Source organism: Rana temporaria, chromosome 1, assembly GCF_905171775.1.
Source record: "Rana temporaria chromosome 1, aRanTem1.1, whole genome shotgun sequence".
In the NCBI taxonomy this organism is placed as follows: domain Eukaryota; kingdom Metazoa; phylum Chordata; class Amphibia; order Anura; family Ranidae; genus Rana; species Rana temporaria.
In genome coordinates, this window is record NC_053489.1 from 334,546,454 (window position 1) to 334,570,172 (window position 23,719).

At 43.1% G+C, this 23,719-nt stretch overlaps 1 protein-coding gene across 1 annotated transcript in view; it reads left to right on the forward strand.

The window, feature by feature from the left end:
- The window catches only part of NCBP1 (nuclear cap binding protein subunit 1), a 72,114-nt gene extending 61,648 nt beyond the window's left edge, over positions 1-10,466 (forward strand). Inside the window, exons 20-23 of the mRNA XM_040361084.1 lie at positions 6,429-6,543; positions 9,433-9,555; positions 9,638-9,751; positions 9,861-10,466. Coding sequence (XP_040217018.1) covers positions 6,429-6,543; positions 9,433-9,555; positions 9,638-9,751; positions 9,861-9,974 — 466 coding nt within the window. The 3' untranslated portion in view covers positions 9,975-10,466. The remainder of the gene's footprint in view (positions 1-6,428; positions 6,544-9,432; positions 9,556-9,637; positions 9,752-9,860) is intronic.
- The last annotated feature ends 13,253 nt before the right edge of the window (positions 10,467-23,719 follow it).

Consider the following 23,719-nt stretch of genomic DNA (forward strand, 5'->3'; position numbering starts at 1 on the left):
CAAACTCCCAAATAGGAGATAGCTAAACAAATAATGTGCAGAAAAAAAGTCCATAAATTGAAGTGAATAGATAACAATTGCTTGAAAGATGATTCCACTTAATACAGGTTCCCACCTCCACCAGAAAAATGGTAAATCGCCACAAACGTGCTCATGGAGCACCTTACCGCAAGATGTTGACCACCTAGTTAAAAAGAGGTCAAATAAGGCATAAGATATAACCATAGATTCCAGGCTTGATTCTTGCTATCTTTGATACCGCCACACTCCACACCACATGAAGTAAATCAAAAGAGAAGATCGCCATAGAATACCATTTATTTAAAATTGATTAAAAACAAGCAACGCCAAATGGCCCCTTACTTGAATAGTGCCTTTCCCCGGCACTGAGGCTGAATAGCTTTGGATGCAGATGGAGAGACGGTCCCACGCTTGTTGGAAGCCTGCAGAGCAGCGTGCGTTCCAGCTCTCAAGGAAGGAGAGCCAGCTTGACCGGAAGTACGTTGATTGTGCGTGACCAGTGCGCCTCAAGCTCTGCAGGCTTCCAACAAGCGTGGGACCGTCTCTCCATCTGCATCCAACGCCATTCAGCCTCGGTGCCGGGGAAAGCCACTATTCAAGTAAGGGGCCATTTGGCGTTGCTTGTTTTTAATCAATTTTAAATAAATGGTATTCTATGGCGATCTTCTCTTTTGATTTACTTCATGTGGTGTGGAGTGTGGCGGTAGCAAGAATCAAGTCTGGAATCTATGGTTATATCTTATGCCTTATTTGACCTCTTTTTAACTAAGGTGGTCAACATCTTACGGGAAAGGTGCCATCCATGAGCAATTTTGTGGTGATTTACCCTTTTTCTGGTGGAGGTGGAAACCAGTATTAATTTAAGCGGAATCATCTTTCAAGCAATTGTTATCTATTCACTTCAATATATGGACTTTTTTCTGCACATTATTGGTTTAGCTATCTCCCATTTGGGAGTTTGCACTATAATGGACATTATTGTTGTTGCATTTTTAATGTTTTATATTTGTATTGTATTTATCACCTAAACGAATCCGTTACTGATATAATTATCTACTTGTTCACATTTAGATGGTTAATACCTGCTAGCGCCCCCTTTCTTTCACTCGTACACCAGCAGATCATCCACGTAGAGGGATAACTTATGATCTAAAGGAGTCTGGATGCCAACAATGGAGTCATTGTTACATATGGCCCTGACCCAAGTGATCTATTGCTAAAACAAAAAGTAAGGGTGATGAGGGGCAGCCCTGTCGAGTTCCATTCAAAAGAGAAAATGGTTCTGAGGAAGAACCATTGACTAAAATGGAAGCTGAGGGGCGGGAATACAATGACATAATCTTTTAGAGACAAAGGCGTTACCGAGGCCTATCTGTTCTAGGGAAAGTCATAGAAACCACCAGTTAACTCGGTCAAATTGGAGAGACGGTCCCACGCTTGTTGGAAGCCTGCAGAGCAGCGTGCGTTCCAGCTCTCAAGGAAGGAGAGCCAGCTTGACCGGAAGTACGTTGATTGTGCGTGACCAGTGCGCCTCAAGCTCTGCAGGCTTCCAACAAGCGTGGGACCGTCTCTCCATCTGCATCCAACGCCATTCAGCCTCGGTGCCGGGGAAAGCCACTATTCAAGTAAGGGGCCATTTGGCGTTGCTTGTTTTTAATCAATTTTAAATAAATGGTATTCTATGGCGATCTTCTCTTTTGATTTACTTCATGTGGTGTGGAGTGTGGCGGTAGCAAGAATCAAGTCTGGAATCTATGGTTATATCTTATGCCTTATTTGACCTCTTTTTAACTAAGGTGGTCAACATCTTACGGGAAAGGTGCCATCCATGAGCAATTTTGTGGTGATTTACCCTTTTTCTGGTGGAGGTGGAAACCAGTATTAATTTAAGCGGAATCATCTTTCAAGCAATTGTTATCTATTCACTTCAATATATGGACTTTTTTCTGCACATTATTGGTTTAGCTATCTCCCATTTGGGAGTTTGCACTATAATGGACATTATTGTTGTTGCATTTTTAATGTTTTATATTTGTATTGTATTTATCACCTAAACGAATCCGTTACTGATATAATTATCTACTTGTTCACATTTAGATGGTTAATACCTGCTAGCGCCCCCTTTCTTTCACTCGTACACCAGCAGATCATCCACGTAGAGGGATAACTTATGATCTAAAGGAGTCTGGATGCCAACAATGGAGTCATTGTTACATATGGCCCTGACCCAAGTGATCTATTGCTAAAACAAAAAGTAAGGGTGATGAGGGGCAGCCCTGTCGAGTTCCATTCAAAAGAGAAAATGGTTCTGAGGAAGAACCATTGACTAAAATGGAAGCTGAGGGGCGGGAATACAATGACATAATCTTTTAGAGACAAAGGCGTTACCGAGGCCTATCTGTTCTAGGGAAAGTCATAGAAACCACCAGTTAACTCGGTCAAATTCCTTCTCTGTATCAAATGAGGAGGCAAGCCTTCAAATGATGTCTCTGAACATAAGAGATGAGGTGAATTTTGTTTTTGTAGTGTTGTCCCTAGCCTCCTGTCCAGGGACAAAACCTACCTGTTCTTTGTTTATAACTTTAGGTAGAATAGAAATGCCAGAGGGGAAGTGAGAATCATCCATGATTGTCTAATTGATGGTAAAGGGGCAACAAGTGGGGCAAAGAATTTATAAAACCTTGGCAAAAAAAACAATGGGGCTTTTACCATATTTTAAGCCTTTAATGGTGCCAGAAAATTCCGACAGTGGTTTGTTCAAGGCTGATGCTTCTTGAGAATTCACCATTGGCAAAGCGGTCTCTAAGATGTATGCCTCCATAGTGGAGGAGGAATCCGTTCAGTCAATCCCTGGTCGCGAGGGCAAGTTATATATTTGGGAATAGTACTGTTGAAATGCCTTCGAAATACCCCGAGTGTTACAGATCTGATGTATGGGGTGTCGCAGGGCACTGGTGTAAGGGACCCTCGCTAGGTGCCACCTGCAATTGTTGGCTAAGGTAGTGATGGTTGCGGGCCTTGTCTCTGGTTACTCGACTCTCATTCTCTTATAGCTAAAGTAAATTGCGTCAGACATTATCGATATCTACATAGACAGGTCGAAGTCCTGCTTATCAGAAGTTTCAAGAGTGGCTATAAGAACGAGACGTCAGGTTGTATTGACGGATCTACCCTTTAAAACGAGACCCGTGCTGAAAAAACACCACAGATCACCAGCTTCAAAGCCCCCCCCCCCCCCCCCCCCATTGAACCAGGGGACTGGTATCGTTAGACTTGTGAACCACAACAAAGTCAAGGACGTGCCTTGTATTGCAGCCGATTCATAAGTTATAATTTCATTGCAAGGAAAAGCCTGTACGGGCCTTAGGCAAGCAGGCCAGGCGCAAGTGTACAGGAGTGTGGTCAAACCATAGGATGTTGCCCGTAGACGTCTGACTAGGAAGGGTCTAGTAAGGTTTGGGAGATGGAAAAAATAAAATAAACTATAGGCGTTATGCAGGGTCGTATAATTTTAATTGGACCCTGGGCAAACATTTCCGTGCCCACTGTAGAAACACTACCGGAGAGGGTCAGAAAAACTGCAGACGTACTACAGGAGAGAACCTGAGAGACTGCAGGCATGACAGAGAGGGGGTCAGAGAGACTGCAGGCATGACAGAGAGAGGGTCGGAGATACTGCAGACATGTTACAGATACTGTGGATGGTGTGGTGATGGAATGGCTCCCCCTCCCTCCACATTTCTGTAGAGGGGGAGATGTTGCAGCTCAGTGTACACGGCTCTAGGACCTGGGAGAACATGTCCTCCCTCTACACTTGTTCAGTGTGATCCCTGACCCCTCCCCCTGCTCTGAGTGTCGGTGTCCAGATCCAGACAGCACACAGGTCCCCTCATACTCACAGCCAGTCATCTCAGAAGAGTCAGACAGCAAGTCCTCTCCTGTTCCCTTCCGTTGTCAGCAGGTCGGGAAGGAGGAAGTTGCACCTTCCTCCTCTGAATGTGGGTCCTCCAAGCACCTGATTGGTTGTTAGGACGCTAGCAACCAATCATTTTAACAGGCCGGATTTGGGAGACAACAGGAGAAAGCCACTTGATTGGGCACCTTTTCTGCTACTCGCAACCAGTTAATTTGTACTCGCCAAATGCGAGTACAAATTTTGAGGGCTGGTCTAGAGTGCAGAGTGAGGCATGTTAGACTTAACAGAGGACGTATCAGCGGATTGAGACAGAGCAACGTTAAAATCTCCACCTAGTATGAAGCAGGGACCACCAAAGAACATTCTGTCAAGAACAGCAGACATGAAGTTACCTTGATATTGATTGGGTCCATATACATTAGCCACTGTGAAAATAGGAGCGAGATTTTAATTTGATAAAAATCAAGTGACCAGAGGGGGTAAATTAATGCATCTAAGACCACCTGGATTAAAAGTTTTATGAAAAGCTATAGATTCCCCCTTCGATGTAACTTGCGGGCTGGTACTGTGGAACAATGTTTGGTAATAACGGTTATGTAAGACAGGAACATGATCTCCTCTAAAATGCGTTTCCTGGAGGAGTAGTTTTTTTTTTTTTTTTTTTTTTGTCTGTGCCGTATGAAAATGATAAAGTATCTGACTCCTTCTCTGGGGTATTGAACACCTACAATTAAAGGAAGATAATGTAATATCACTATGGGACATCATGGCTATAGGGGAAAAAATAAATAAATAAAAGAATTATCTGGATAAAACCCCTTATGGATATAGATATAGCTGGTAACAAGTTTGCTTAAGGGAAAGAGGCAGTAAAAGATCTGGAGAGAAAGGGACAGAGGTAGGCGAGGCTTCCATTTCCAAGCTACAAGTAACAAGGGAAGGCTGAACCATAGGAAACGGAAACCACCTACAAAATAAAAATGGCAGGCCACTACGTGGCGGCAACATACCGTGAAAGAAAAGCAAAAATTATCAACATGACAAACTGTCTGTAATATGTACAGTGCACAATTGAGCTGGGAGGACCTATAGGGGGAGTCATGTGAAGCACATAGAACAGCCCCCAGTCCCGGTATCACACAGGGAAACAAAACGCATAACCCTCCATGAGAAGCAACTTAAAGGCTGTGTACGCCCCAAGGGACCTCTATAGTGACAGGGTTAAGGGCATTGGACTGTAAGGTCAAGCAGTGTCAGACAAAATGCTGTCTAGTTTGTATCAATATGTCCTACAATGGTAAAAATCTTAGAGAACATAGGAAAGTTCACTAGCAGCATTGAGAACCAGACCCAGAGGGGTCGCCGGGGCAGGGTATGAACCCTGACTAAAAGTATAATTTATTATTATTATTATTATTATTATTATTATTATTATTATTATTATTTATTATTATTATTATTATCTTTTTTTTTTTTTTTTTTTTTTTTTTTAACCTGGAAAAAATGTAAAACGTAGTATTGGGGAGAAAAAAAAGAAATCGTGTTAGGGTGAAGTCAGTCCTCTGGTGCTCTTTGGGAAGATCTGGGATGTTTCTTTCTTCTTGCCTTGCTTCTGCCATTGCGATAGGAATGGTAAACCAGGAGTCGCAGCAGTGAAGGGCCAATCCGGCAGGGAGACATGAAGAAGCTCTAGTATACTAAAAGTTCGGTAAAGCGCCCAATGTGTGTAACGGGACAGTTTTGCCCTCATGGTTCACCCGAAGCTGGAAGGGAAACTGCCATCTCATGTGTGAATTCAAAGTCTCTTCATGAGACTGAAAACTCCACAGGGATGGTCTTTGTGATGCTGTCCAGTGTCCTCCATACGGACTCCCAGGTCCTTTTTGAGCTCAGTGATTTCCTGTCCAAGTTTTCTAAATACGTTTCACATGGTCTTCAAAGTCCGCTTTAGTAGGCAGGGATTGCATGTAGGTGTGGAGGGATCTCATCTGGGATTCTATGTCCCAACAGTCCCCAGAGCATAGCGAGGTCTGTGAAAGGCTCTGGGAATGGCGTGTGAGCTGATCGGTGCCCTCAGGGAATGTAGATCAGCCCCATGTGCTCGCCTAAATAGCGGCCGGGGAGGAGGACGCCGGCACCATCTTGGATTTTGCCTGGCTCTGAGAAGCGACAACCGGGTGAAAAAATTCCCCAGATCACCGCCAGCATGACCACCGCTGAACTACATCAGTTCCTTGAATTTATCCTTGCCCATCTGTGCCATTTTTAGATTAGGAGGGAGAGAACGGAGCCCTCTGGGACCGAGGGCTGCAGAGGAACACAACTCCATGCGCCAAGCTATGCCCCCCTAGCAACATATAAAACCTTTTGACTTTCCAATGTTTTTATGCTGTAGGTTATGTAATTTTGGACATGACTAGAATTCACAATTAACTGAACTGGTACTATAATTCTGTTTTTTTAAATTGTGTTTTGGAACTTTCTTTTTTAGATTGTACATTTGGGAAACTCTACATTCTACAATTAGGAAAATGAACAAACATGTTCAGAGAATACAGAAGGAGTTAGAAGATGCAAAGCAAAGACTGGCCAAGCAACACAAACGTGTATGTAATCTAGAGGGTGAATATGCCATTTCTGTGATTTTGGCCTGCAACTGAAGTGTCTAATGGCATGTGGTTATTGCTAATATAGAGGGTTGTTTACCAATAACAAAATGGTTAAGGTCTTGTGTCGGTGGAATCGGTTTAAATTACTTCTGCATTCATTCACAATTCATTTTGACCTGCAGCTGATCTCATTCTGACTTGCAATCGACTTGCTTTTTAGCAGGTTTTGCAATCCCATATACGTTTATGGGAATGCAAAACCTGTTTGACATGAACAAAAAGCTCATCCACACAGGCTCTTGGATGTGTAGTCAAGTTGGGCCTGCCTTTTTTTTTTTTTTTTTTTTAAATTTGCACATGCAAATAATTCTGCCAGTACCAGATGCAGCAACTTGCTGCTTGATGGGTTTTACAGCAGTGTTTCATAGATGTTAATTTTCAGTAAAACAAATATAAATTTCAGTTTAAATTCATATGACTAAAATTTTAAGTGTCATTTTAGCCAAGACTGACAAACTAAATCGAGATTATGACATTAAAATGAAAGTGGCCAAAAAGTAATATTCTTGTTTGCGAAACTTGGTTTTATTTATATAGATGTCGCTTGTTTTAAAAGAGAACTGTTAAAATTTTGGAGGTTTTAATTGATAAAAATGTACTGGAGGTTTTAGTGGACTGAAATACAACTAAAAGTACATTTCAAATCGCATGTCAAAACTAACACTTGCAGTAGTGATCAGTTGCAGCAATGGATAAATATAAATGTCTTTTTACCTGCATTGCTCACTGAGGCTCGTGAATGTGAAATGAGTGGGCTATGCTTTGCTCATTAAAATCTACCTGAAAGTACAAACTCCAAATCTGCAACTCCAGACAATGGATGTATCTGACTGAACCCAGTGTCTACAACGGTGAAATCTGATTTGAATGAGGATCCAGTGAATACCGATTTTAATAGACTTCCTTCAGGAGGACTGAGGCCCCTTATAAGACAACTTGATTTTGTAAACTCTTCCTTTTTCATGCTAAAGTGGTCTCAGAAAGAAAACCATCATGGGGAATACAGTGTACTGAATTTTTCTAGGACCCCAGTTTCGGGTCTTGGAGGATACAAGCAAAAAACTGCTTTAGGTATTGAGGCAGCTAGGTGCAGAAAATTAACGTGCAGGTGGTCCCTGGTTTATGAACATGATGGGGACTCTGTAGGTTTAAGTCGAACTTTGTAAGTCAGAACAGTACATTTTTAAGTACAAATCCAGCCTGTGCAGTGATGTGGGATGTTCCAGGTGCTTCTGGGCATGCAGTTGTGTTATTTGGGGCTCTTGTGGCCATGCAGTACTGCAGAGTGGGATATGGCTGGTTGGAGGTATCCGGGACCAGCGTACAGCACAGGCGACTGGCAATGACATCACGCAGCCTCCATAATTAGGAGTCTTTAGCAACTCGGATGTTCATATCCAGGGGACTGCCTTATAAAAAACTAAAGCCATAAAGGCATTCCCATGTTGTTCTCAGTCAATTTAACTGCAAATTGTTTTAGTTTGACTGGCAAATGTTTACGTTTATATTTCCAAAAAGGTAATAAACTTCTGATTTTTATAGAAGAGCAATGCTATTGGAATGGGGTTTTCATTGTAACATGGTTCTACTCATCAGTCTTCATTAACCACTTAAGGACCCCTTCACGCCGATATACGTCAGCAGAATGGCACGGCTGGGCACATCCACGTACCTGTATGTGTCTCTTTATGCCCAGCCGTGGGGTCGCATACCGCCGGCGCGTGCTCGCTACCCGGTCCGAAGCTCCGTGACCGCGGGACTCGCGGACCCGATCGCCGCTGGAGTCCCGTGATCGGTCCCCGAAGCTGAAGAACGGGGAGAGCTGTGTGGAAACACAGCTTCCCCGTTCACTGTGGCGCCGTCATTGATCGTGTGTTCCCTTTTATAGGGAAACAGTCAATGACGTCACACCTACAGCCACACCCCCCTACAGTTAGAAACACAGATGAGGTCACACTTAACCCCTTCAGCGCCCCCTTGTGGTGAACTCCCAAACTGCAATTGTCATTTTCACAGTAAACAATGCATTTTTAATTATTTTTTTTTGCTGTGAAAATGACAATGGTCCCAAAAATGTGTCAGAATTGTCCGAAGTGTCTGCCATAATGCCGCAGTCACGAAAAAAAACGCTGATCGCCGCCATTAGTAGTAAAAAAAAATATTTTTTATAGAAATGCAATAAAACTATCCCCTATTTTGTAAACGCTATACATTTTGCGCAAACCAATCGATAAACACTTATTGCATTTTTTTTTTTTTTTTACCAAAAATAGGTAGAATATGTATCGGCCTAAACTGAGGGAAAGAAACATGTTTTTATATATTTTTGGGGGATATTTATTATAGCAAAAATTGTCGCTCTATTTTTGTTTATAGCGCAAAAAATAAAAACCGCAGAGGTGATCAAATACCACCAAAAGAAAGCTCTATTTGTGAGAGAAAAGGGACGCCAATTTTGTTTGGGAGCCACGTCGCACGACCACGCAATTGTCAGTTAAAGCGACGCAGTGCCGAATCGCAAAAACTGGCCAGGTCCTTTAACTGCCTAAAGGTCCGGGTCTTAAGTGGTTAACTAAAAATAACGTTTTTTTTTTTCAATGATAGTCAATAAAAGGCATTTATTATTATTATTATTATTATTATTATTTTATTTTATTATTATTATTATTATTAAAAATTTTTTTTTTTTTTTTTAACAAATCTATTATTGAGAAACCAATTCGGGAACACTAAACTATTCATTAAGGTGTCCTGGAAATAGTATGCATCCTTTTAGCCAATGACTGTGCTTAAACAGACAGGTGACACATGTTTAATTGTTTTTAGAGAGACAATGACGACGATAGTGGAAGGGAGGATGGACCTCTGGAGGAACAAATAGAGCGCCTGCAAGAAAAAGTGGAGTCTGCTCAAAGTGAACAGAAGAATCTTTTCCTTGTCATTTTCCAGGTAATTGACATAACTAAATGTATTTTAGTGCTCCTTTCTCACTCGTGGTTTAGAAGATTTAGTAATTGTGGTTCTCTTTTAGCGCTTTATCATGATTCTGACTGAACACTTAGTACGTTGTGAAACTGGAGGCATTGATGTGATCACTCCATGGTACAAGAACTGTATAGAAAGGCTTCAGCAAATCTTTCTACAGGTCAGTCAAACCTTCTGAATGGTGTGTTTTTTTTTGGGGGGGGGGAGGGTTGTAATGAAGGACTGTAGCATGACACTAATCACTTTTTTTCTTTTTTTTATTCTTTTAGCATCATCAGATTATCCAGCAGTACATGGTCACACTGGAAAACTTGTTGTTCACAGGTGAATTGGACCATCACATCCTGACAGTCTTCCAGCAGTTCTGTGCACTACAGGCTTAATACAAACACTGGCAATTTAACTGCACCTTAAAGAGCTGGAGGCCAATTGGAAATATGGTGTTTTTCGGGGAGAAAAAAAAAAACCTATCAATGACACATTTTACATGTAGTTATAGTAGATTAAAGGAAGACTTTTTTTGCTAGTATTTAAAACTATCTGGCTTCAGTTCAGGAATACAAAATTTGGGTTTCTAGCAAAATACTTTTTTCTTTTGGATTTTCCATGAAGCTTTAGCATTCATGTGGTATGAATTTCCCCATTATCTTTGTAGTCCTATTATAGAATATTTTAATGTATTGTTATGCCTTCTTGTTGCAATGTGAAGATAGGAATCAAATTTTGTAAAGGGGCTGTACAACTTATATTTTTTTTTTTATCTACACAAATATTTGGAGTTGTGAAACTTCATTTGCTTGCTTTTTTGTTCCCCATAAAATGTCTTATTTTTGACAAATGTTTCAATTTGAATACAAAAAAAGTTTTTAAAAATGTATCGTGGTGTTTTTCTTATTGTCTGCATGTATAAAATGAATCTCTAACAAATCAAAATATCGGTGTAGGAAGTCCTAGAACAGACCAGTTCAGGATGGTGATGTCTTTCAGTGAAGCTAAATAGAATCTGATCTATTTGCTTTATTTAAATTTGTACCATTTTTTTGATGCTGCCGCTAACATGGAGCTTCTAATCCTGAATCAAACTTGGTTTCTATGTTTTAATGATGTATAGTTTTTAAGTGAGCCCAGCAAAAAGCCTAAAAATGTTCACAAAACAATTGAGGACCAAAGATGAACATGTGTTGATGCGTGTCTGATGTAGAACATAAAACGTTTTTATAAAGGGTTGTGTAGGCGTTTTTTTTTTGTACCGAAGCAAGAACCGGCTCCAACACAGGTCTCTGCTTCCAATTCCAGCACATAAGCAGCCTATTTAACTAAAACAACATTTTCTGCATCTACAGTATGTTACAGATTACAGCCATAAAATAATAATAGTGCAGCGCAAAACAAACAATTTTAAACTATACATACAGAAAGTTAAAACATATGATATATGATATATAGTTAAAAATTATATAATAAAGTCCATATAAAGTGCTCAAGTGCAAAAAGATGATCCAAATCGGAATATAATAGTGCAAAAATCCAAAGGGTGATATCCAGAAGGAACCTCCACCAAATAGCAGGAATGGCCTCTCACCTTACAACTTCGACCTGCAATAGGTCACAAAGCATAATCAGAGAACCACCTGTTCTCAGAGGACAGCAAGCAATGCAGCAGTAGAACCACGATATCAGTCAGACTCAGGATCAGGACATGGCAATCAGGGCATAAAAAACAAAGGAGAGGAAATCTAGTGCTCTCTGAAGCCAAAATACATTTATTTAAGAATAAAAAACGAATACACTCACTGTATAAGCACTCTCAAACGAGTGCAGCGAAACAGCATAAAACATCCATAAGAGCATGGGTTTCAGTCTAGGTCAGCGATCGCGGTTGACGTCACATGTGGCCCCTTCCCCTCGTACGACGTTGCGTCCCTATGAGCGGGACTTCATCAGCGTGGGGTGAAAAAAGGCAGCATGCAAACGTCCCGCTGTCTAGGTATAAGAAGCCTGTGGCTGCCATGACACACCCACTAGTAATCAAGCCCTCCCATCAATCCTAATTAGACAACAAAGACTGTCAGCAAAGGAAGGCACAAACTGCACCATGATGGAAAAAAATGACAGATTCGATCATAATGGGAAAAAGGAAACACATTCGATCGGAATACTATCAAAGGGCAGACTCCTAAATACCAAAAGTTAAATATATGCAATAAGGATAGAAATCCTCAAAGGCAAAAAAGACCCCTTTAAAAAGAAATCTAACATAAAAAATATAAATGACGTCAGCCACGATCGCACACCCAAATTACATAAAATACATCAAAAACACATATGTAAATCCTTATATATTAACCCATTAAGGTCTAGAAAAGGAACACTACATGTAACAGATAGATACTGGACATAAATGTTAAGAATATTAAAAATAAAAATATTAATATTAAAATATATATATATATAAAATATAATATATACAAAATATAATTAAAAATATTTAAAAATATTTAAAAATATACAGATACATAAGAAAGGGGGGATTATCTATTGGAAATAAAATAATTAAGGTCAAACTCTACATTTAAACCAGCTGGCGAGGATACTTTAGTCTCATATATCCAATAAGACTCACGCCGACTCAATTGGCGGATGTAATGTCCCCCTCGCCAATGTTTTGTAACTTTTTCAATGCCCCAGAATTTTAACCCTTTGGGATTCCTCTGGTGACACTGCCTAAAGTGTTTAGATACACTATGACTCTTAATACCCCTTTTGATATTGCTGATATGTTCCCCCACTCTCACATGCAATGCCCGTGACGTGCGACCCACATACTGCAAGCCGCACTCACACTCAAGCATATAAACTACGCCGATAGTATCGCACGTAATTAATTGCTTGATGGGATACTCTAACTGGGTCACATTGGAACAGAAAGACTTCCGTTTCTTAATATGCTGTTTGACATGCTTGCAGGTCGCACAGCGACCGCAAGCATAAAATCCAGATAGGAAGTCAAAAAGTTTTGGCTGTGCAACAACTGGCGGGTCAATTACACCAGGGGCTAGACTATCACTCAGAGAGGGGGCTTTTCTATAGATGAATTGTGGCCGATCCGGAAGGGCCGGACCCAAAACAACATCGCCCTTCAAGATGGGCCAGTGTTTGGCCACTATTTTTTCAAATTTCTTATACTGAATGTTATAGTCAAGCACCATTTTGAAGTTAGATGGCTCCTTATCAGTAATGGGTGGTTTGTCAGCTACAATAACACTCCTCTCTAACAGCCTAACTTTTTCCATTTCTTGCATAATCAAGGGACGAGAGTAACCTTTAGACACAAATCGATTAGATAATTCCTGCGACTGGGCCAGATAATCCGACTCCAGGGTGCAATTCCTGCGGAGCCTCACAAACTGGCCTCGCGGGATATTGCATAGCCACAGACGATGGTGACAACTTGACAAAGGAATATATCCATTACGATCAACTGTTTTAAAATAATTTTTGGTTAAAAGCACATTATCTGACTTGAATATCTCAAGGAAGTTTATCTTATCATGGGAGACTGTCCAAGTTAAAACTATATTCTTGGTATTAGAATTCAGTTTATCCATAAATAATTGTAATGAGGGCAGGTCACCCTCCCAGACCATGATAAGGTCATCAATGTACCTACGGTAACACCGCAACTGGTGCGGTCTATCTTGGAAAACAACGTCACGCTCCCAGTGCGCCATAAAGAGATTGGCCACACTGGGAGCGAAACGGGCTCCCATAGCAACTCCACATTGCTGAAGAAAGAATTCTTTATTAAACCAAAAATAATTTCTTAACAAACAAAATTTAAGGCAATTCAGCAAGAACTGCACATGATCGTAGCTAAGGTCGGAGGACTCTAACGCCCAACGAACCAAAGTCAAGGCTGCTTCGTGATCGATGATGGTATAGAGCGACCCTACATCTGCAGTCACAAGAATGGTATTGGGAGTGCAGGGGATAGTATCCAAAATCTGAATGATCTGTTTAGTATCCCTGAGGTAAGCAGGCAACCTACATACAAGGGGTTGTAGAAAAACATCAAGATATTGTCCCAGTCGGGAACTGACGGAATCTATGCCGTTTACAATAGGGCGGCCAGGAGGCCTTTCAGCATCCTTATGTAATTTCGGTAGAAAGTAGATAATGGGAGTCCGGCAGTAAAAAGGATCTAAATAAGAGGCCTCCTTACTGGTCAGAACACCCTTACCCTTACGCACTTCCACCAAAGAATGCAGCTCATTTTTATACATCACCATAGGATCACCCCGCAATACAGAATAAGTACTACGGTCGCTCAAAAGTCTGCTCATCTCCTCGAAATAATAAGCCTTACTGAGCCCCCCCCCTTATCAGCGGGACGAATCACTATATCATTCCGTTTTTCTAGTGATAAAATTCCACGCTTAATACATTGAGAATCTTTCACTCTCTTGATGTTGAGACTTTCCAAATCTTTACACACCATATTGCGAAAGACATCAAGATGCCTAGTATCTGTATATTGTGGGTTAAAAGTAGAGCGGTTCCTAAGATTCGAATGACCCGGAGTAATCCCAGAGGAATTCCTCTCTATTGGATTAGACAAGAAATACTTTTTCATATTCAGACTTCTGGTGTACTTTTGTACATTGACATAAGTCTGAAATTTGTTCATATTCCGGATCGGGGCAAATTTTAAGCCTCTATCTAAAACTCTAGTTTCATCATCGGTCAAAGGAACTCCGCTAAGGTTAAAAATTCCAGTACCTATCAGGACCTTGGCCTTTTGGGCTCTTCTACCACCTCTGACCCCTCTAGATTTTTTCTCTTTAGGGTGGATTTCCCCCTTGGGGTCTGACTTGGAGGAGGAGGACCGTTCTCCCCCCAATCCCCTATCCAAGGAGGTGGGTAAGGCGGAGGTCCCCTCCAAGGGGTCCTCCCCTGCCCTAAAAAATGCTGATTGGTAGGTGGAGGTCCTTCCCAATAGTTCTGCAAAGGTGCATAGTAATTATAGGTGGGCAGAGGTGGGGCCCCCCCTGGGACGGCACCCCTCCCACCACCCTGTCCGTTCCCCCTGTTTAGAGACTGTCCTCCAGGGAGGAATGGCCTGAGAATCAGGTCCAGGTGATTGAGGTAGTCTACCGACTTGGTGACCCGCTTTTCCTCTCGTATTTTTATTTTTGTTATTTTTACCCCTTCCCCTTGTAGGACCCCCTCCTCTGTTTAGAGGACTGAATGGTCTCAAAGGTGTCCTAGTTGACACCCCATCACCATGGTTAATCCCAGATCCCTGGGATAACATGGGAGGGGGTGGTTCAGAGGTATCCATTGATGCAGATAAAGTAGGGGCTAAAGACAGAGAGCTAAGAGATTGCCACTTGTAAACATTAGGCACCCCAAAATCATTCACATCACGCAAGAACTTCTTGCGCTTTTTTTCTTGGGTCTCTTTATCCCATTTTTCAAGCTTATTTTTAAGCTCCCCAGAGAGGCGAATGAACTCAGAGGTGTCCTTATGTCGCTCAATACGGTCAGTTATCTCTTTAATTTGACTCTCCAACCATAACTTCTTCCGCTGTTTGCGGGATAGTAAAAACCTGATAAGCTCAAAGCCTTTTTCAGTAAAAAAATTGAACCATTCTTTGATTGACTCCTCATCAGTAAGCCCGTCATTAGGTGGCAAATCCCACCTTAGACGTCTGGGTATGATTTTAGTCACAAGATATTGTTCAAAGGTGACAATATCCCACCAGGTCCTTATTTTTTTATCGAATAAATGTCCCAATTTTTTAAAAGAGATATTGAGATCTCCAGAGTCAGAGGCAACTGCAGCCTCTGAGAAAACATCAGTAAGGCTAACCCCACGGTTCTCTAAGTAAGAAAAGACATCCATTTCCTGCGGCCAAATATAAATGAATTGAGAAATATACTAATAAAGAAAAATTATTCAGCGCTGGAATGTAAATATAAACTAAAAAATGCAAGCCAGCACTAAGGTAAATTCAAATAAAACACCTCACATTGACATAAAATAATAATAGTGCAGCGCAAAACAAACAATTTTAAACTATACATACAGAAAGTTAAAACATATGATATATAGTTAAAAATTATATAATAAAGTCCATATAAAGTGCTCAAGTGCAAAAAGATGATCCAAATCGGAATATAATAGTGCAAAAATCCAAAGGGTGATATCCAGAAGGAACCTCCATCAAATAGCAGGAATGGCCTCTCACCTTACAACTTCGACCTGCAATAGGTCACAAAGCATAATCAGAGAACCACCTGTTCTCAGAGGACAGCAAGTATCTATCTGTTACATGTAGTGTTCCTTTTCTAGACCTTAATGGGTTAGTATATAAGGATTTACATATGTGTTTTTGATGTATTTTATGTAATTTGGGTGTGCGATCGTGGCTGACGTCATTTATATTTTTTATGTTAGATTTCTTTTTAAAGGGGTCTTTTTTGCCTTTGAGGATTTCTATCCTTATTGCATATATTTAACTTTTGGTATTTAGGAGTCTGCCCTTTGATAGTATTCCGATCGAATGTGTTTCCTTTTTCCCATTATGATCGAATCTGTCATTTTTTTCCATCATGGTGCAGTTTGTGCCTTCCTTTGCTGACAGTCTTTGTTGTCTAATTAGGATTGATGGGAGGGCTTGATTACTAGTGGGTGTGTCATGGCAGCCACAGGCTTCTTATACCTAGACAGCGGGACGTTTGCATGCTGCCTTTTTTCACCCCACGCTGATGAAGTCCCGCTCTTAGGGACGTAACGTCGTACGAGGGGAAGGGGCCACATGTGACGTCAACCGCGATCGCTGACCTAGACTGAAACCCATGCTCTTATGGATGTTTTATGCTGTTTCGCTGCACTCGTTTGAGAGTGCTTATACAGTGAGTGTATTCGTTTTTTATTCTTAAATAAATGTATTTCTTTATCGTACATCACGGGACACAGAGCGGCATTCATTACTATATGGGTTATATGGAGTACCTTCAGGTGTAGACACTGGCAATCTCAAACAGGAAATGCCCCTCCCTATATAACCCCCTCCCATAGGAGGAGTACCTCAGTTTTTCCGCCAGTGTCTTAGGTGTTAGTCATGGTTTAGCTTGCCTCCACATCCTTGGGATTAGGTGAGCTAACCGGTTCTGTCCAAAAAAGCCTCAGCGCTAAAGTGGTCAGTAACCGGACCCCAAACCCTTGGGGTATAGCCCATAATGCTTTTCTTTTTAGAGAGCTGGACCCTGGGCCCAGAACTTAGAAACCTTTGGGTGCCTAATGTTTCTGTTGCCAGAGTGCTATATGGGCCCAGGACAGTGGATCCTTCATAGGAACCCAGGGCCTGAAGGTCTAGACATCCCCACCGAGATGGGGGAAGATTGGGCCTCTTGCTTGGCAAAGTCCTGCGGCATGGAGCAGGTAAGTGAGGGGAAAAACTTGCGGAACTTGGTTCTTAGCAGGTTTTTTCTGGAGGGTCACAGGGGACATGCCTAAAGTTATGCACTGCATCTGGCAAACTAGTCACATATCATAAAGATAGGATGGCTCTATATGTATTATTCCCCATAAGATGTGACCTCCCTTGTAGTGTTGGAAAAGCATTGAGTGGGGCCTGTGATATAAAAGTATATGTGTGTGTCAGAGAGCTGTGCTTACCTGCAAGCCTCCAGGCGATGCTCCATTCAGTCTTCCTCCTCACGGCCTGCAAAGCAGGCAAAACGCCGACCTCCTCATGGTTCCAGGCTGCAGGCTGCAGTTTGCTGGAGCAGAGAGGTCCCTTCCTCCCAACCCCACCCCCCCCCCTGTCGGGAGGGGCATTTCCTGTTTGAGATTGCTGGGGGGGAAGGGCGGGTCAGTGGCTTAAGGAAGGGGCGGCCCTTCCTTGTTTGTTCCATATAGCTCATTCAATACTTTGGAACTGAGGAGGAAAGACCAGAACGGCAAGCACGGGGCGCCGAGGACACACAGTGGCCAGAAAGAATATTGCAGTCTTCAGAAAGACTGTTTTCAAGCCTAGGAATAGGCTGTTTCTTTTCCATCTCATAGTTTTTCTTGCAATACTACTCAGGGGGACAGAATGTTTTTTCTTTCCTAGATTTGAAAAAAAAAAAAAAAAAAAAAAGATTTTTTTTTTGAAAAAAAAAAAGAAAAAAAAAAAAAAAAAAGTGTCATCTAGGGGAGAGGAAGCATTTTTTATCCCCCAAACAGGTGTTTGGGCATTTAACTATTTATAAGTCCCAGGTACCAATAAGTAGCAGGTGTACCTCGGTATTGTACCATGGCATCAAAAAACAAGGGTACAAGAGGTGGGGATTCCCCCAGAGAGTCTGAGGTCTCGGACAATGCTATGCCGCTGCTTTCCCCACAGGGAGCCTTGGGGCCATCGGGATCTGGGGCTGGAGCTGACGCGGGTCAGTCCAACCCTAAGATGGTCACGGAGGAGGTATTACTCACCTCTTTAAAAGAGATGCAGAAAAGCATGGGTAAAATGATAGCCGCAGCTATGCGGGGCAGTAAGCGGAATAGATCTCCGTCGCCCGAGCGCGGACCCTCAGAAGAGGAGGTCCTTTCCTCAGGGGAATTGGACGACCTCTTGGACAAGGACCAAGTAGGTTCAGGGATCGAAGATCCGGATACAGAGGAGTCTGGGGCAGTCTCCCTGAGGGAGAGCTGGTGGATTCAAGGATTGTCGGACTTGGTCCATAGGGCATTCAACTTGCCAGTACCAGATCTCCAGGTATCGACGGTTTCAGCTTTGGGCTCACTGAGGGCGCCTCAAAGCAATGCTGTGTTTCCGATCCATCCTCTATTAGAGGGAGTTTTGTTCCAAGATTGGAACAAGCCAGATAAGATCTTCTTACCACCTAAGAAGTTCTCTGTCCTATATCCTATGGAAGAAAAATTTTCCAAAAGATGGGCTACTCCTGCAGTGGACGCAGCCATCTCATGTGTTAACAAATCGTTAACATGCCCTGTAGAAAACATACAGGTGTTCAAGGATCCAGTTGATAAGCGCTTGGAAGCACTACTTAAGAACTCCTTCACTACTGCAGGGCAGTAGTACAGCCAGCTGTGGCTGCGATTGGGGTCGCTCAAGCATTATCGGATCAATTTAAGCAGATGCTTAAACTTATTCCTGCCCAGCAGGCAGAAGAATTTTCGGATGTCCCTAAGGCCATATGTTTTACGGTAGACGCAATCAAGGATTCTATCCAGCAAGCGTCACGTTTATCGTTATCCCTTATCCATATGAGAAGACTCTTATGGTTAAAAAGCTGGGAGGCTGAGCCCCCATGCAAGAAGCTCCTGGTAGGGTTCCCCTTCCATGGAGGACGACTCTTCGGAGAAGACCTAGATAAATACATTCAGACCATTTCAAACGGCAAGAGTACTCTCTTGCCAACTAAGAAGAAGGTTCAGGGGCCTGCGTTTAAACGACAGTATTCCCCTGGGCAGGGGCCCTCTAATGCCAAGCAGTATCGACGGCCTCCTGCAAAAGCAAACTTCGGCTTCAACAGCAAATCACAAGGACAGGCTGTTAGAGGCAAAAGGCAGTGGTTTCGCAAACCAGCAAAACCAGCCCCCAAGCCAACCTTATGAAGGGGCGCCCCCACCCACGAAGGTGGGGGGAAGGCTGCGACTCTTTTCAGAGATTTGGGAAGCCAGCATTCCCGACGAGTGGGTACGGTCTTCCGTGGCCACAGGCTACAAATTAGATTTCCTAAGGTTTCCTCCTCCTCATTTCCAGGAGTCGAGGATTCCAAACGATCCGCCTCGGATTCCGGCCAGTCCTGGAACAGGGGCTGGGTTTCTACTCCAACCTATTCATCATCCCCAATGGAGATGTCAGGCCAATTTTGGACCTAAAGATGGTAAATGCATATCTAAAGATCCGCTCATTTCGGATGGAATCCGTGCGGTCAGCAGCTGCCACACTCCAGAAGGACGACTTCATGGCGTCCATAGACATAAAGGATGCCTACCTTCATGTTCCAATTTATCAGCCACATCAAAGATATCTACGCTTCATGGTGGCTTCGCGTCACTTCCAATTCGTGGCGCTTCCCTTCGGGTTGGCTACGGCCCCCCGGGTGTTCACGAAGGTCCTAGCTCCGATCCTAGCCAAGCTAAGGATCCAAGGGGTCACGATCCTAGCATACCTGGACGACCTCCTAGTCATAGACCACTCGTCTCCCGGCTTGGAGCGAGCAGTGGCCCTCACGGTCCAATACCTCGAGAGGTTCGGCTGGGTCCTAAATCGAGAAAAGTCAGCTTTCCAGCCCACAAGGCAGTTGGAATATCTCGGCATGAGATTAGACACAGAACAACAAGGAGTGTTCCTACCTCTGAGGAAGGTAAAAGCCATCAAGGAATTAATCCTACTGGTTCTAAGCAAGAAAGAACCGACTATTCGCCTATGTATGAGGTTACTAGGCAAGATGGTGGCCACGTTCGAGGCGGTACCATACGCCCAGAGCCACACTCGCATCCTACAGGCAGCCATCCTGTCAGCATGGAGCAGAAGGCCACAGGCCTTGGATATCCCGTTGCCGCTCTTATCAAGAGTCCGACAAAGTCTGTGTTGGTGGTTAGACCCTCAGAATCTACTGAAGGGGAAGTCTTTCAGCCCAGTGGCTTGGAAGATAGTGACCACAGACGCCAGCCTGACGGGCTGGGGAGCAATTTTGGATGGTTGCACTCGCCAAGGTACTTGGGCAAAGCCAGAGAAGCAGTTGCCCATCAACATCTTGGAGCTCAGAGCTGCTCGACTAGCCCTCAGGGCTTGGACGTCAAAATTGCAGGGGTTCCCGGTGAGAATTCAATCAGACAATGCCACGGCCGTGGCATACATAAATCACCAAGGGGGAACCAGGAGTCAAGCCGCTCAGAGAGAGGTGAGCTTGATTCTCCTATGGGCAGAGGCGCATGTGCCCTGCATATCGGCAATATTCATTCCAGGAGTGGACAACTTTCAGGCGGACTTCTTAAGCCGCCAGACTCTATGGCCGGGGGAATGGTCTCTGCATCCACAAGTCTTTCAAGCACTCTGCCAAAGATGGGGAGTGCCGGACGTGGATATCATGGCATCGAGACTCAACAAGAAACTAGACAGGTTCATATCCCGCTCAAGGGATCCGATGGCCTGCGGAACCGATGCGTTGGTTTGCCCTTGGCATCAGTTCAAACTTCTTTATGCGTTTCCCCCGCTCCAGTTACTACCCCGCCTGCTGCGCAGGATCCGGGTGGAACACATACCAGTCATCCTGGTAGCTCCAGCATGGCCCAGAAGGGCATGGTACTCACTCATCCTAAAGATGGTAGTGGGAGACCCTTGGACTCTTCCTCTACGGCCAGACCTGCTATCGCAAGGTCCGATCCTCCACCCTGCCTTACGGCATCTAAATTTGACGGCCTGGAAGCTGAATCCCTGATTCTCAGGGGTAGAGGTCTGTCTCAGAAAGTAGTCTCTACCCTAATCAGAGCCAGGAAACCGGTCTCTAGGGTGATTTATTACAGGGTCTGGAAGGCCTATGTAGGCTGGTGTGAGTCCAAGCGATGGCTTTTCTCGCAAATTTACCATCGATAGAGTATTAAGTTTTCTCCAGCTAGGAGTGGATAAAGGATTGGCATTAAGCACAATCAAAGGACAGATTTCTGCTCTGTCAGTGTGGTTTCAGCGGCCGCTGGCCACCCACTCGCTGGTTAAGACCTTCCTTCAAGGGGTCTTACGTATTAGACCTCCAGTTAAATCCCCGCTTTGTCCGTGGGATTTAAATCTTGTTCTGTCAAGTTTACAGAAACAACCGTTTGAGCCGTTGGCTGAAATTCCTTTGGTTCTACTGACAAGGAAGTTAGTATTTTTGGTTGCCATAGTTTCCGCAAGAAGAGTTTCGGAGCTAGCGGCCTTATCCTGTAAGGAACCATATCTTGTTTTTCATAAGGACAGGGTCGTTCTCCGCCCTCATCCTTCCTTCCTACCGAAGGTCATATCCAGTTTTCATTTGAACCAGGATTTGGTATTACCATCCTTCTTCCCTAAACCTACTTCCAGAAAGGAAGGGTTGCTGCATACCTTGGATATTGTCAGGGCCATGAAGGCCTATCTTAAAGCTACAAAGAAGATCCGGAAAACAGATGTGCTGTTCATTCTACCGGAGGGGCCCAAGAAGGGGCAGGCAGCTGCAAAGTCCACCATTTCTAGGTGGATTAAGCAATTAATCACTCAGGCCTACGGCTTGAAAGGGTTGCCTCCTCCAGTATCATTAAAGGCTCATTCTACTAGAGCCATGGGCGCCTCCTGGGCAGCACACCACCAGATCTCTATGGCTCAAGTTTGCAAGGCGGCAACCCGGTCTTCTGTCCACACGTTTACAAAATTCTACAAGTTGGACGTAAGAAGGAATACTGATACTGCCTTCGGGCAGGCAGTGCTGCAGGCTGCAGTTTGAGACCCTCGGATTCCGGGGGCTCCTCTTTTTTGAGTTAAATTTAAAATTTAAAATTATTTTTCTCAACTAAGTTGGATTTATTATGATTTGAGTATATCTCTAAATTAAATCCTTTTGTCTTGGAGATGTTCTCCCTCCCCTCATTGTAAGCATTGCTTTGGGACATCCCATATAGTAATGAATGCCGCTCTGTGTCCCGTGATGTACGATAAAGAAAAAGAGATTTTTAATACAGCTTACCTGTAAAATCTTTTTCTTGGAGTACATCACGGGACACAGAGCTCCCACCCCTCTTTTTTGAGGACCATTTTGGGAGGCATACTGCTTGCTACAAAACTGAGGTACTCCTCCTATGGGAGGGGGTTATATAGGGAGGGGCATTTCCTGTTTGAGATTGTCAGTGTCTACACCTGAAGGTACTCCATATAACCCATATAGTAATGAATGCCGCTCTGTGTCCCGTGATGTACTCCAAGAAAAAGATTTTACAGGTAAGCTGTATTAAAAATCTCTTTTTTGGCTTCAGAGAGCACTAGATTTCCTCTCCTTTGTTTTTTATGCCCTGATTGCCATGTCCTGATCCTGAGTCTGACTGATATCGTGGTTCTACTGCTGCATTGCTTGCTGTCCTCTGAGAACAGGTGGTTCTCTGATTATGCTTTGTGACCTATTGCAGGTCGAAGTTGTAAGGTGAGAGGCCATTCCTGCTATTTGGTGGAGGTTCCTTCTGGATATCACCCTTTGGATTTTTGCACTATTATATTCCGATTTGGATCATCTTTTTGCACTTGAGCACTTTATATGGACTTTATTATATAATTTTTAACTATATATCATATATCATATGTTTTAACTTTCTGTATGTATAGTTTAAAATTGTTTGTTTTGCGCTGCACTATTATTATTTTATGTCAATGTGAGGTGTTTTATTTGAATTTACCTTAGTGCTGGCTTGCATTTTTTAGTTTATATTTACATTCCAGCGCTGAATAATTTTTCTTTAACAGATTACAGCCAGCCATCTTTGTCCAGGGCCCAAAAACACCATGCTTCTTCTCCTGTTACTCCACCAGTATGGCAGTATTGGAGAAAACCGCAGTAGACTTTTCTTCCCTAGATTGTCACAATATTGAAAAGGGAGCTTCACACAACATGCTTGCCAAAGTTGAAAAGTTAATTATCCATATTTGCAAAAGCATTGGCATTGTGCAACCCCTTCCTCCTCCATTTTACCATGCCCCTTTTGGGTACAAAGACCTGCAAAACATTCCCTATTCATGTACCGGAACAATATGTGGTCTATGATGACTCTGCTCTCAATCCAATCCAGTCTGCGTGGTTAATGTGTGAGGTGGCCTCAGCCTTGCACTACTCTGCAAGCCATGCGCTCTGACATGTTTCGTCCCACCCCCTGGGGCTTAGTCATGGAGGTATAGGGGAGAGGCAAGCTAGAAGAACTTAAGCAGCGCTGGCTGTGAAGATGAAACGATAAACATACACAAGTGATTAAGATGACGTGAATGGACAAGAAATGGTATTTAAAACCAACAGTTTGTGTGTGAGGAAGTAAAGCAGAAAATTAATGTTGAGGGATGTGGGAAAAAAATTAATGCCGAAAAGTAATGCAAAGTAAAACGTGGTGAGCAAAGTG